General features: G+C 37.1%; 2 protein-coding genes and 1 pseudogene across 2 annotated transcripts; 2 read left to right on the top strand and 1 right to left on the bottom strand.

The window, feature by feature from the left end:
* The first annotated feature begins 1412 nt into the window (after positions 1–1412).
* Positions 1413–3068, top strand: LOC121788853 (annotated as a pseudogene).
* Positions 3069–7772: 4704 nt separating this feature from the next.
* Positions 7773–10435, bottom strand: LOC121788855 (ras-related protein RIC2). The gene is made up of 2 exons (XM_042187452.1): positions 10054–10435; positions 7773–8511 (listed from the first exon to the last, which is right to left on the bottom strand). Exons 1-2 carry the CDS (start codon positions 10272–10274, stop codon positions 8076–8078), a joined length of 657 nt encoding a protein of 218 aa, XP_042043386.1. The 5' UTR covers positions 10275–10435; the 3' UTR covers positions 7773–8075.
* Positions 10436–13445: 3010 nt separating this feature from the next.
* On the top strand, positions 13446–14742 carry LOC121788854. Its single transcript, XM_042187451.1, has 5 exons — positions 13446–13557; positions 13934–14266; positions 14366–14412; positions 14559–14621; positions 14713–14742. Exons 1-5 carry the CDS (start codon positions 13446–13448, stop codon positions 14740–14742), a joined length of 585 nt encoding a protein of 194 aa, XP_042043385.1.
* Positions 14743–15480: the final 738 nt, after the last annotated feature.

Genomic DNA, 15480 nt, shown 5'->3' with positions numbered 1-15480 from the left:
TCCCCCATGTAGTGATTATATTTATAGGTTTTCATCAATGCTTAAATAAATTATACTTTGCATTTCGACTTACATATTTTGTTATGGATCAGAATTGATCTGTTGATTTATAATTAGAATCCGAAATGTATATTGATGAATCTATTTAGGGCATAAATGTTTTGAATGCAACCCTCAAAAATTGGACTTGAAACCATGCATATTCTAATACTTATAATCCTTATAACATTTTTATTCTTTATTTGTTTTAAGGAAAGATGGTAGTATTAATTTAGATCTGATCAAAGTAGTTGGTTTTCTCATAGTATATTATTAATAATTAAAATTATCACTATAAATTAGTTAATTTATTATTTTTACAATGAATTTTATATATAGATATAAGTGTCCGTGAATCATATGAACACTATTACTATGGATATAATTTGATTAATGTATAATATTATGGTGATTCAATTTTTTTTATCGTGTGTGTATTTTTTATTTATAAAAGCAATCTGAGTAATATGTACATAATAAAGCATTCAGTGTTTATTTGAATGATGTTTTTATTTTCACATTGTCGCTGGACGCTGAGTTATGTTTAATTCCATAATCTATATAAAATAAAAACACCTTAAAATCACTATTTTCCACTAGATTTAAAGATTTATACAACTAATTAATTATTTTTATACAACATAAAATTTGAATTATTATTGGTCATCTTATCAAGATGTTTGCAATGGGTTTGAAGAAAATATATACTAATGCTTACGGATTTATTTATTTTGTCCAGATAAATTGCGGTAACGCTGTTTGTGTTTGTAAGAATGTGTAAGTAGAAATAATCTATGTATTCGATATTTTAAAAACAATGGTAATTATTTCTTCAACTTTTCTTCATATGCTTATTTTTCAATACCAAAATGTAATTACGAATGTATCCCCTCGCAAACACACTTAATTATACATATATAGATAATGATTAACGCCAAAAATATTCTAATACCATTTTGCTTTCCAAACCCACAATGTCACGATCTGCAACCTAATATTGCTGATAAGATAACATTAAATAACCCGCTGATTTTAAAAATCAAAACTCATTAATTTACGTCATTTTTTCGTATTCTATTTCAGCATGATTCCACAAGATACACAAAATCCAGTCATAAAAAAACATTGGATTTAAGCAATTAAGAAAATTAATTAGTAATGCACACTAAATTCGAAAATTCAATTGTGGTCTGTGGATATTGTGAGCCTTTTCAAATGTGGATAAAAGTAATTAATAAAATTAGGCACAACTCAGCATCGCGTATCGTCACGCGCTGCGTCATTACAGAGGTGCTAATTAATCACATCATTAGAGTAATTAATCAACATTAATGATCCCTTTTACATTGCATTATAATATGATCAACTTTGGATTACTTCCCACATTTGCTTGCACGTCCCTCTTTAAACTACACAATTATCGATCTGTCACCATTTTAAAACCCACCACCCTCTCTTCCTCCATTTTCTTGCTCTCATCAATCTCTTTTTTTGTTCTCTCTCTGCAACGATTCCGCCATGGACACCGGCTTCAACCGCCACCGCCACCGTTCTGTTAACGACCTCGACGACTCCGAGAACTCCAACAGCGGAGGAGATTCGCCGCGCTCCTCCGCCGTCTCCACATACCAAGATCGCTTTCCACATCATCTCCCAAAAGAAGGTAAATTAGCATTCTGTCTTCGTTCATAAAAAAATTATTTTATTTTTTTATTTTGATATGTCCATCAAAATTAATTTTTCTATTTCATGAAATGTGCTTATTTTTCAGTCTATAGTTCAGTTAGAAGTTATAAAAATTTTGTTGTCCATTTCCAAAACAATGTTTAGCCTATATACACACCTTGAAGATAATTAGAGACTGAGAGTGGTTATTAAATAAATTAAGGTCAATTTGGTAGGGTAGATAACTCATCGAATTTTGGAATTGTATAACTAAAAATGAGCAAAAAATTATGTTCTTATAATGTTTTGTTTATTTATCCTCCGGCCTTACAATTTGCAGTAGGAGAGCCATACAAAAGAGAGTGGTATCAGTGCCAATCAAGGCCGTTGGATTAAAGCAGAAGGGCGATCAGATCGGCGCTCCACCGGCCGATTCATGGGCGTGGCGGAAGTACGGCCAAAAGCCGATCAAAGGCTCCCCGTATCCGAGGTGGTTAACTTAATTAATTGCAATTAGGGTAAAATTTGGGGAATTTTTTTATTTGACGTGACAATATGTTCAGATCACTGAATTTTTACTCGGGTATTGCAGAGGTTATTATCGATGCAGTAGCTCGAAAGGATGTCCGGCAAGAAAACAAGTGGAGAGGAGTCGATTGGATCCGAAAATGCTACACGTAACGTATTATTGCGAGCACAACCACAATTGGCCGGTTTCCAAAGCCAGCCACCACAAAACCGCCGCGAAAACTCCGTTATCGGAAGATGAAGATGAAGACGACGAAGACGAGGAAGAATTAGAGACGAAACACCAGATCGATCTATCCGATCAATCTCGTATTAGAGAAGAAGTTGCGGCGGCGGAGGATAGCAAATTCGGCGGCGGCGGAGAAGGGATGTTGATCCAAAGTGGCGAATTCGGATGGTTTACGGATTTCGATTGCGGAAATTGGATTATGGAGAGTCCGATGCTGGCGGAGGAGAGGATTAGCGCCGACAGCGAGATGGCGATGATTTTCACGATGCGGGAGGAGGATGAGTCGCTGTTCGCGGATCTCGGTGAGTTGCCGGAGTGTTCCACCGTGTTCCGCCGCGGGATGGTGGAGAGGGAGGCGGAGCGGAGGCGGTCGGAATTGGCTACCGCCGCATGCCCTTGATCCGGATTAGGATTTAGATTTTTTAAAATTAATTAAAGAAATGTTATGAGATAAAGTTTTATTTTGGTTAATGTAATTTTACTGTTTGTCAACACTTAACAGCGTAGTGGTTAGCAAAAAAAAAAAAGAAGGTTATGTTATAAATTTAATCTCCTTGTAATTAACGCTATTTGTCGTTTATGTTCATCCCACATTGTTATTTCAGAAATTCAATTGTAATGGTAATTTGCCGTAAATTTCTAGATTTTTAAATTTTGGGTTTGTATATCAATTTTAAAATTAATTAATAAATTAATGAATTATAGATTTATTCTAATTTGGCAAGTAGTAATTATTATTCTAATACTAATACGATTTGATAACATACATACGGAATACATATTATATTATAATCATTATTAGAGTATTAAATTATGTAATTTTGTTGGTAGAATTAGAGTTTATATTAAAAAAGAATGTCATTGAGTGGAGAAAATGAAAAATGAATAATGAGGGTGAGTACAGCAAAAGGAAATTATTATGTTGCCTAAAATGTGATGTCTTTGGTCTAATAGTATCATATGAGTAATTCATCAAAATATATTAGCTATGAAATTTATATTAGCTGTAAAATAAAAAAATAAAAAAAATCAATAATTTACAAGTTGGTTTTAAAGTGGATATGTAAAACCAAAATTTGATGAAAATTCCAGTATTTTACCATCACATACCCCTTTGTATAGTTATGATTAACTGGTAATTCTGAATGATTAGGAATATCAATGAATAATTGAGAACATTATTGATCATCCTTATGTGAATGTATATAGAGTTACAATAATTAATTTTCTTTCAAGAATAAACAGAGTTTTAGTGGCATGATGTTATATATATAGTCGTGTAAATTAAATAAGCAATTAGGTATACCACGCTACCAACGTATTGCTAAGTGCTTTGTCCTCCAATAAAAACAAGTTCAAAAACCAAAGATACAATATTAAAATTACAAAGTCCAATTTTATTAAAACTTGCCAAATTAGATTAAGTAACAAATATGCAGAAAATTGTGAGGAAGACCCATACCTTGTAATCGCATTGCACATGTGTTTTTTCTCGTTCCAAATGTAGTTAATTGGTCTTATATTAGTTTTATTTCATAATAATCATGCATACCCAATCATTATTTGCAAACAAACTAGCAACTTGGACAACATATTTTCTCAATTAAACACTGCATAATGATTGAATCTTAAAGGGAAAAGAGCTCAAAAGTCTACATCTCAACAACATTGACTTTTTAATGGGGACAGTTGAATCCAATGTGAATCCACGGAATTTTGATTCAAACCTCAGAATTTCTAATATCAACTACTCCGTCTACGAATATGCATTCCATTTTAACTCAGGCTCAAATTTTACAGAAGTGGAAGAACATAGGTATGAATTATGATTGAAAAAATAATTGAACATAATTATCACTTTTATAGTATAATAGTAATAAATATGAATTAAATAAATTAGTGAAATATATGACTTATTTACTGAATATAGTAAAAAGTAAGTAAGACATGGAGTGAAAAGAAAATACTATGTGATACACACTCACACGATGGAAGCAGTATATAAAAAATGTTACTAAAACAGTGACAAACGCAGAAAAAATATTAATAAAGACTATACGTACTACTAGGATGTCAATCGGGCTAACCCGTTCGAGTTCGGGCAAACCCACTCGGGTTGCCGGAATTATTTGGGTGCGAGCTATTCGGGTTATGAATTTTTCGGGTCATAAATTTTCAACCATCACCCTAACCCGCAGGGTTCCGGGCTAACCCATCGGGCTATTCGGACCTAAAAACTTTCGAAAATAATCTCCTGTAATCAAATTTTCCTTAATAAAATAATTTTAAATTTTAGATATTTTCTTCTTAGTGATAGGATCATATAAAATCTTTAAATTTTTCATAGTTTTCCTCAATAAGAGAAGTCTTTCATCTCGATCAACTACAATCTAAACAAAGATAAATCAAAATTAAATCAATTAATTTTAATTAAAGCTTGTGCTCGTGTAATTATTTTGGTATTGTTTATAATTAATTCTTATAAAATAAAAATCATATCTTACACGAATCATTATTAAAATGATAAATATATTGAAATTTTGATGGGTTTAATTCTTAATTTTGTATTGATTTACGTTGGTGATAGTAAGACAGTAGTGACAGATGATGAGACGATAGAATAATGAGTTGACGTGGAACTTGAAAGTTGATAGTATGACATTGAGCGAAAAAGTGTAGAATGTAGATTGAAAAAGACTAATGATTGTGACACATGAAATTCAAAAGTACAAAAGTCCCTAAAACTCAATATATTTTAATTAAAAGTTACAATCCGTTTAGCCAGTTTAACCCGGCAACCCATTCGGGCCAACCCGTTTAGCCCGTTTTGTATTCGGGTTATAAAATTACAGCCTAACCCGCTCATTTTACCGGGCTATTCGGGCTGACCCACGGGTTTCGGGTTGAATTGACATCCCTACGTACTACTATATTTTATAAAATAAATAAATATAAAAAAATATACCAAACTATTAACATGTATTTTCTTCGCATTTTCAATCCTCCTCATCATCCAAGCTCGATCATTTTGGTCTCTAGTAGATAAGCTTCGTTAGATAAAATCTCATTATTAAGATTCTTCTAATACATAAACAAGATACTCCTATTTGTGTAGTGTTCAGAACACCAACGTAAGAATGGGTAAAATATGTGAATAGCAAAATCCTAATTTCATGAAAACTACTGTACTATTATATTTTTGTGTAATGATGATGCATTTTCACTAATAATAAGGATAGGTTTAGAGCTATATTTTATGGAAAAAGATAAGAAAAGACACGTAGTAGGTGAGTTTTGAAGGACCACACAACTTGCCTTTCAATCATTAATTAAGATCCAAAAATAAGATAATTTACCAGTGATTAGTTTGTCTATGTGATTGGTTGTAGTAAGAGTAAAGCTTTATTACAGATGAGTCCCCACATGTTACACGTGCATCTCATCGCGTTGGGTGCGATTCCTAATTAACATTACATAATTATTGATTAACAACTCTAATCCTCTTCCTTATCCGTTGTAGCATTGGTTACATAAAATTATGTAAAGGCGTCGCTTTTTTTTGTCATATATTAATCGAGCAGATCTTCAAAATATCTAATTCGAAGAGGTATATTGTACTAGTACATCGTAAAACAATGTGTACTCGTTTTTTACTTTATAATAGTAATACTTTGTCCAAAAATAGTCGTGTTTTTCCGTTTAACACCGTCTATCAAAATTAGTCTTTATATATTTTTAATAACTTTTTCATTTGATATTAGAATGAATTTTATTTTCCACTAATAACATTTCAATCTTTTTTTATTCTCAATCCCTCACTTATTTTATCAATTATTATACATTAACACTTGTGTAGTTCACTACTAAAACTATTTTCATGGACGGAGGTAGTAGCATAATTTTTAAATCTTGGCACTCAAAAATTGATAGCAGGTACTCCCTCCGTCCGCAAAATGTTGTCCATGTTTGACTTGGCACGAGTTTTAAAAAATGTGAAGAAAAGTGATTGTAGGCCACACATTTATGTATTAATTTAATAATAGAATGTGAGTGTAATAAGTAAGTGGAAAATGTGGTCCATTTACTACAAAAGGTAGTAAAAGACAAAATGGACAACATTTCACGAACGGACCGAAATGGCAAAATTGGACACATTTCACGGATGGAGGGTGTATTATTTACCATATAAATCTATTATCAGTCATATACAAAGTATTTAATTACACATAAAGCGATTAAACTATAAAAGTGCATATATAAACTCCAAAATTAAACACAAAATTACACACTTAAATGCATTTTATTTCACCCATAAAAAAAGGTGAACACATAAATTCCTAAAGATATAATAGTAGAGCTTAAATTTATCTGACCTTACTGGTAGAAATTTCATCTGAGAAACAGAGTATATTTATATTTTAAATGAATCTGATCAAAAAAGATTTGGAAAGTGTAGCGAAGTAGTAAAACTTAATAAGAGCATCTCCAATGGCGGACGTCTGGTCGGACATCCGCGACGGGCGACCGGGACGTCCGCCATTGTAACGAAACAACTCGGATACGGACGTCCCGTAAGGACGTCCGATGTCCTCGAACGTCCGGGCGACAGGCGGGTCGGACGTCTGGTATTAATTTTTTTTTAAACTATATATATACGACTAGTTGAACTTCATTTCATTCGCACCACTTGACGTTGATGTGATTATTTTTTTTTGTTTTATTACTATGTAATTTTTTTTTTCGAATCATGTATGTTTTTTTAATGAAGTTATTAATTTTTCCCGTTCGTATTCGTGTTGAAATTTTATTTCCGTAAACGTAAATTGCTTTATTTGTGAATTTTTGATTTTTTTATTGCAGGAAGTCCTAGTGAGAAGGGCGATGGGAAGGGCGGATTGTGCAGGGGAAGTCCTAGTGACGTGGCAGTGGGATGGTAAGTCCTAGTGACGTGGCAGGAGGTGTTTTTGGAAAGTCCTAGTGGATGTCCGAGTGGGACATCCGTGCATTAGAGATGCTCTAAGACCTTATTTAATCCATTTTCTCTATTGTAAGTCAGCAATTCTTAATACTAGTATAATGTTATAGTCATGCCTCATGATGCATGAGTATAATTATTTAGATTTAATTCATTTTATTTATTTCAATTTTCAAGTCAACCACTCTTAATAGTTAATATCATGTTACAATGCCCGCAGGGGCATAGCACAATTGGCAATGGAAGACTCCCACATGGGCATAACACAGTTGGCAATGGAGGGACAGATCTTGCTGCAATAATACCATGTTACAAGTCATGACTCACGCATGGGTATAGTCATTTGAAGTTTAATACATTTCCACTAGTCAAAATATCTTTTGATAATTGATAACCGTCATACAGCATTGACAAACTATAGAAAAAACTTAACAAATAAAGTAGTAAGGATTTTTTTTCCCTTTTTTCTTAAAATGACACGTATATTGATGTCTGAATCAGACAAACATCATGTGAATTTGGCATCCCATGAAAAAAATACAAATTAAAGCATGTCCATATTTCTAACATCTGCAGAGGTAAAAGTTTACACCATAATCTCAAAGAAGATGCAGCAGAAAACAAAGATGGCACCATACCTCAAGAGGAGCAGCAACCTCCTTTCTTCACATCCGATACGTCCTTGCTCACGTCGATTTTCTCGCCCTTGGTCGGGACAGTCTGCATGTTCCCGTCGTCACCTGCCTCCATGCTCTTCTTGCTCACGATGCGGTATATTTGTGTGAGAACCTCCGTGAATGCATTTTCGACATTGGTAGCATCTAGGGCCGAAGTTTCCATGAAGTAGAGCGACTCGGTTTCAGCAAATGAGGTCCCATCGTCTGTTGAGACTGCCACCAAATGCCGGAGGTCGCATTTGTTGCCAATAAGCATGACGACTACGTTGGGATCAGTGTGATCCCTCAACTCCCTTAACCACCTTTCGACGCTTTCAAATGTGGAGTGTCTAGTGACATCATATACAAGTAAAGCACCAACAGCGCCACGATAGTATGCACTTGTAATGGCACGGTACCTGCAGAAAGGATGCCGTTCAGAGTGGAAAAGACAACAAGTGACCGAATAACTGAACCCATATCTTGTGTTCATCTATATGTCTGTTAGTAGCTGTAAAAAAAAGGGAAAGCTATTTAATTCCAGAAGTCCAGTATTTCCTCGCGGGTCACAATCTACCTTGACTCGTGTTATCTATGTCCTTTCGCTAGTTTAATCTCTAAACTAGGATTCTAACCTCAAGCCAGGATATGAAACCCTCAAGGATAACAGCTACATTTGATCTTACGATTTTGGATTTTGCAACGGTCCGACATGAACAAGGTTTGTAACCATCAAGCCCATAAGACAGTGGAACTGTGTTGACTCATAACAAAATTCTGATTGTAACTCATATCTCCATCTATTAATTAATTTTTTGACTAAAACTTAACCGGCCAAGAGAATAAAAATGTACCTCAAGATGTCATTTCCTATCATTTCAGTAACAATTACATTAGAAAGGGAACTGCCCAACAGACGGTTATAAAAAAAATCGTTGAAATAAAATGCTGAAAATTTGAAAATAATAAAATGAGAAAAAAGGGAAGCAATAAGTTTAAATCTTTAGAAAATAAAATTTTCTCTACACTCATGACATCTAAAAAGCACCTAAAATGGGCTTTGCTTAGAATTAGGCAAGACTATGCCAAACTAGATTTCAACAACTCCTAGTTAACTTGAATAGGTATCTATTCTTTGTTGGCAAAAGAGAAGCCTATTTTTACTTTGATAATCATCAAAGACTTTTATACTCCACTTCATACATATCAATAACCTAAGGCATATTATACAGTCAGCAATTTCATCCATGATTATTGATAAATTGCCATATACACTATTACAATTTTGCAAGAAGGCGTAATTAATGAGACGAAGAAGCTCGGAAAATGGTTACAACCAGGTTCTAGGATTCTGAAGGCCTTGCAAGTAAGAAAATCATCAAGCAGATTTTGCACAAAACTTGCAGATTCATTTGCACTCCTTTGAGCATAAAACCAAATACGGAACTCCAAGCAAATATTTTTGCAGATATTCCATAGGATCACTTGCGGATGCATTTTCGAATCGACTCATGATAATCCATCACAGCTAATGATTCTCATTTCCCACCATGAGCAGGAAAATATAAAGGCATAATTCAGTATGACTGAATGCACAAAGAAAACTAAGACTTGTACAATATCGTATATTCCAATGAACTTAGAATGTCAAGAATCTACCTTCCAAAAATCAAACATTATCTCCAATTATTAGCCCTAGATCACTTACCCTTTCAGCTGAAACTCAAATATCACCACAGCATCACAGCCAACAGATCCATCCAAACAAAACCCTCATCCCCTAGATAACTTAAAAATCTACAAGCACAACTTCCATAAACAGCAAAATTCAAAAATTCATTGCTACTGAGCAATTCTGGAACAATATCACTAGATTCAGCAACTCGCGAACAATACAACTAAAAAAAAAATGCAGGAGCAGCAGATCAGACGAGTAGCAAACAATTAACATAAATGCGCACCTCTCTTGGCCCGCAGTGTCCCAAATCTGAGCCTTGATCACTTTCCCGTCGACGGTCAAACTTCTGGTGGCGAACTCGACGCCGATAGTTGATTTGGACTCGAGGCTGAACTCGTTCCGTGTAAACCTAGAAAGCAAGTTGGATTTCCCGACGCCGGAATCCCCTATCAAAACAACCTTGAACAAGTAATCGTAGTCGTCTTCTGCCCGGTAACCCGACATTGCTGTGACAGATTCGGATGGTAGCGGGGTCGGGTCCGCGGATCCAGTTCACTGAAACGAAGCCTCTGCTGAGAAAGGTAAAGTAGTTGATAAAATATTGAGGAGATAACTACAGTGACAGGAATTGCTTTTTCAGCTCCTTTCCTCCTCCTTCACTCCTCTCCTCTATTTTCATATAAATAATTCAATAATTTTAGATGTCGATATGGCAGTTGAAATAGCAATAAAAATGCTTTATTTAGTTTGTTTTTATTTTATTTAATTTAAAATTACATATCTATCAAAATAGTATACATCTATCTATCAATATATAAAAACATAGTTTTTGGCTGACAGATTTTGCAAAATATGGCTGGAACATATGCTTAATTTACATATTGTATATTGTTTAAGACAAACTTTTGTCTGATAAATTATACAGTACTAGCATTTTGAGTGTGCATATCAAGATTTCAGCAAAACCAAGAAAATCATTAATTGAGAAGTTCACTTTTTCAATTCTGGGTATATCAAGAATCGCTGTATATTTATACATGAATTCATTGGAAAAAAAGTTTGATACAATTATCTATAGAATAAATTTACAATTAGATAAGATAAAGGTACGAATTAAAATGTGTTCCAGATTTAAAAATTTGAAAAATTAACCAAGCAAAGACAAATTGCACTGCACAAAGAAAGTTGCACAATTTATATCCTTTATAAGAGCATCTCCAATGCTGGCGGACGTCAAATAGCCGTCAAATAGCCTTCACACTGCCACATCATCAGCACTACAATTCTCCTGCCACATCAGCTTGCCACATCAACTGGACATCAAATAGCCATCAAATAGCCTTCACACTACCTATCCACATCACTAATAACAATTAATAATTTAATTTACAATTGTATCAACATACATAATTTAATTTACGAGACAAATACGGAAAATTCGAATAATAATATTAAATTTAAAAAGTACATTACTTTTAAAAAAAAGTACAACAATTTAAAAAAATTACAAAAAGTAAAAAGTACATTAATTTAAAAAAGTAAAACAAAATCACTCATCGCCGCCGTCCTCGTCTCCGTCGTCGCCCAACGCTTCTTCACTGCCGTCGCCGCCGCCTCCGTCGCCACCTACGCCGCGGCTATTCCCGCCGGTGTCCCTCCTCATCGCCTCCAGTTCTTCACGCTGGCTCTGGAGCAATACGCGAAGAAAATCCTTCACCTCGGGGTCCACCGCCGCTTGGAAGTCGGCTAAGGTCTTCACCATTTGAGCGCGCGTTTGTTGGCGCGCGAAGAATTTGAGCTCCTCGGTAGACCTGCCGAGGGGGATGCCGAATGGACATCCTGGGAACTCGGTGTGCCCCCCCTCGCAACCTGCTGCGCCCGCCTTTGCCCAACCGGGCGAGGTCGGCGACCGAACGACCGAGGAGTCGGGACCTCCTGGGCCGTCTCGGGGAGGTCTGACGAACCACCGCTGCTGCCGCTATAATCTCCGGTATAGTTCAGTCTCTGCCTCTTCGGCCAGCCAGCGTCGACGCCTGCCCGGAATTTCTCCGACTCGTTGAGCACAACGTAGCAGTTCCAGTAGGTGAACTCATAGTACTTCTTATCCGGATCGGGGTAGGCTCTTTCCGCAATCCTCCTGCAGTCTTCCTCTGTTTGGCCACTGGTCTGCATGCGGAGGGCGTTGGCGTACAAACCCGAAAATCGAGAGACGCCAGCCCTGATTCGGTCCCAGCACTTCCGGACCTCCTCCCCGGTGCACGGTCTCCCTTCAGGGCAAAATGCCCTGTAGGCTGCAGCTATCTTCGCCCACAAGTTGACGATCCTCTGGTTGTTTGAAACGAGAGGATCGTCGCAAACACTCACCCACGCCTTGGCAACCGCAACGTTCTCCGCGTCCGTCCACTTCCTCCGGCCCCGGATTTCGGCGCGGGGCTGCGACGACTCGCCGACCTTCTTCGCCTTGCCCTTCTTCTTACCCCGCCCTACTCCCTGGCTTTGAATGAGAGTTTCAGAAACGTCGTTAATATCAAAACCCAAGTCCGCTAAGGAGAAGGTCTCCGAATACTGTGCATCCGTTGGGGTCGATGTGTGCGAAGAACCGGTGGAAAAATCAAAAGTCGGCCGATAGGCGTTGTCCCCCCGTGCGTCGCCTGCGACTGTGGAATCATATGTTGCGCCGGTGGCATCATCTGCTGCGCCGGTGGCTGCATGCCGGGTGCCCACCCCGGCATCATCTGCATAGGGGGCTGCATGCCGGGTGCCCACCCCGGAATCATCTGCTGCCACGGGTACACGTTGTAGTACCCGCTCATTGGAGGCCAACCACCTCCCCCAGGAGCCGGGGAAGTATGGGACCCTGCCCCGGGAGTCGGGGGCGTCTGAGACCCTACACCGGGAGCCGGGGGAGTCTGAGACCATCCCCCGGGATTAACTGGAGTACCTTCGTAGTTGTTCTCCATTGCTCGTTATTGATCTTGTACAGAAAGTAAGGTAGAGAGAGAGTACTCGTTAAAACAAGTGGTGCGAATGAAAATGAGGTTCAACGCGCGTATATATTGTGTTTTGCGAAAAAAAAAAAAAAAATATTTAAATCCGACGCCGGTTTGGCGCCGATCCGGGAGCCACAATGGCGCCCGTGAGGATCGGCGTGGGAACCGGCGTCAGCGCGGGAATCGGCATGGCGACGCCGATTTTGACGCCGATTTCGCCCACGCCGGTTCCAATGGTTCGGCGTCAAACCGGCGTGGGCGAAAAATCGGCGCTCCGGTGGTGACGCCGACCATTGGAGATGCTCTAAAACAGCTTTTAGAAATAAAGGATTAAACTGAAAGTTTCCAGAACCTGAGGGATTTGAACCAAATTATCAAATGTGAAAGGACCTGCTTTTCGATTACCAAAAACCGGAACCTTCTTGTGCAATTTATTTGAATTTTGAGAGTTTTTCCGCACCATATAGAAATGACAAACGCCACTTTTTTTCCAAGGAGCTCGGCCAACGGTCAATATCTGCGCCACCGTTCAAGTCGCCGCCTCCGCCGCCTGGTTGCGTACCTTGATTCTACGATTAATTGATGTATTATTGGAAATATTGCCTAAATTGATTCTCATTCTCATTGCTGCCCTTTTTGGTTGCTAATTTTGTAAGTTTACTCTCAGATAGTGTAAAAGGCTTCAATGGCAACAAAAAGAGGAAGACCGCGGAAGAAACCGCGTGGAGAGGAACAGAATTGCAGTGATAAAATCGCCTCACTGAAAGAGAAAGACGAGGCATTTGACAACTACGAAGGTGTACTCTTCACCTCCGCAATATTGCTAAATATATAGAAATAGTGAAGAGTTGAAAGGGAAATCAGCACTTTTATCGAATGTGTATTGCTAAATATGTGAAATACAAGAGTGGAGAGGGAAATAAGCATTTCTATCGAATTTAGGCGCACTAGTTACCACAATTGGGTGTTGGACATAGCCTTGAATCATACTTTCACTTTAGCTGACTGCTCAACTTTTGATTGACTTTGCAATTGCACATTCAGATTATTAGGTTAGCTTAGCAAAATTATGATATGATGCTTTTCTTTTGAATTGTACTTGTTCTTCCTTTGAAGTATGTATTGGTCATCAATTTTGGCATTAAGAATTTACTTGCATAATTTGTTCATCAGCTGAAAGGCAATGTACTGCAATCAGAGCTCTCAGGGATGTTGAAATCGAACATTTTAGCACTATGCTGCAGTTACTTTGTTCGTATTTCAGTGAAGACCAGTTGCAGATTCCTGTATTGCAGTTTTTCAATGAAAAACTAACGAACCTAACCCTTGAAAAGACTGGAGAGGATGGCCAATATGAAGTGAAATCGAAAGGGGAAGCTGTGGATGTGGACCATGGTGATAAAAGAACATTACATTCTGCTCTTCTACGTCGCTTGTCATTAGCTTATCCTGATTTCTCCTCAGGGATTCCTCCTCTATGTGGCTTCAAATTTTCAAATCAAGCTGGTATTGAGAAATCTTCTCTTTAAAGTTTAAACTAGACGACCTGATCTTCCGACCTCTCTCTCCATGTATAGCTGGTGATGTTTTATCATTATGTCGCAGTGAAAACAAGCCTTTTTGTTGCTGATAAACTAGAGACCAGGAGTCTCGTATGTCCTTTTCTTTAATGCTTCCTCGATAAATTATTCTACTATTTATCTGTGGTTTATCAGTTGCTTGAGATAGTTAAGGCCATTATTTGCTTTCTGTTAGCTGCTAGATACTCATCTCTGCTACCCTCTATTAAAATTTTCAGGTTTTTGACGAGCCATCCGAATCACAAATGTTAGAACTGAAGGATAACCTGTATACTCCAAATGTATGTAAATGTTTGAAATTATGACATATAATATGTGGTTATCTTTGTTTATTGATGTAAAATTAGTAGTTATTTGTTACTCCTATCTCAGATTTCTGCATCCGAGTTAACTTCTCATTGATAATGTAACTACAGGTTAGTAACCATCGATTGTCAGTTGGGGTAACCCCAAAACCACGAGGCTTCCAAAATATGGCGAGATGCTTCTGTCCATACGTGGCTCACCCCTCGGTGTCTTCAAGGAAGATAACATGGAAACTATAAAAGGTATGAGATTCTTCACGAACAAATTATGTGAAACTCAAATTTTTGCGATGGGGTCTGGTCCAAGTGGCTAAGCTTAAATACCAATAGTCTCTCCTTAGCGAGGTCTATGGTTTGATTTTCACGTAATCGTGGGGTTATGTTTCCATTTTCAACTAATTTGGGTATGGTCTAGTTTGTACTAGCTTGGTTGTTCAAATCTTTTCTATTGTATTATAGAAAGCGAAGATGGTTGAACTACGGGAGCCAAGACGAAGCATTTCAGTGACTTAAAGCGAGGTAAACGCTACAATGTAAATATGTGGAACTTTCTAGCCCAAGTCATCCCTGTTGAGTTTTTGTTTTCGTTTTCGTTTTCGTTTTCGTTTTCTTGCTGCTTGTCTAAAAAGGATTTGTGGTAGTCTTATAATTTCGTAGTTTATTCGTAATATACAAGTAGTAATAGTAATCAAATATTAAAAAAATTACTCCGTATAACTTTGTGCCTAAAATAGTTGTAGCTGTGAAAATATAAAAAGGCAATCCTTAAAATTTAAATCATAATGTGTCTTAATCTTCTTCATATTTTATAACTGGTCCTTTTTCTGGAAAATGT

This window comes from Salvia splendens, unplaced genomic scaffold (assembly GCF_004379255.2).
Source record: "Salvia splendens isolate huo1 unplaced genomic scaffold, SspV2 ctg1164, whole genome shotgun sequence".
Classification (NCBI taxonomy): Eukaryota; Viridiplantae; Streptophyta; class Magnoliopsida; order Lamiales; family Lamiaceae; genus Salvia; species Salvia splendens.
Note: the sequence above shows the minus strand (reverse complement) of the source record. Positions and strands in the feature narration are given on the sequence as shown.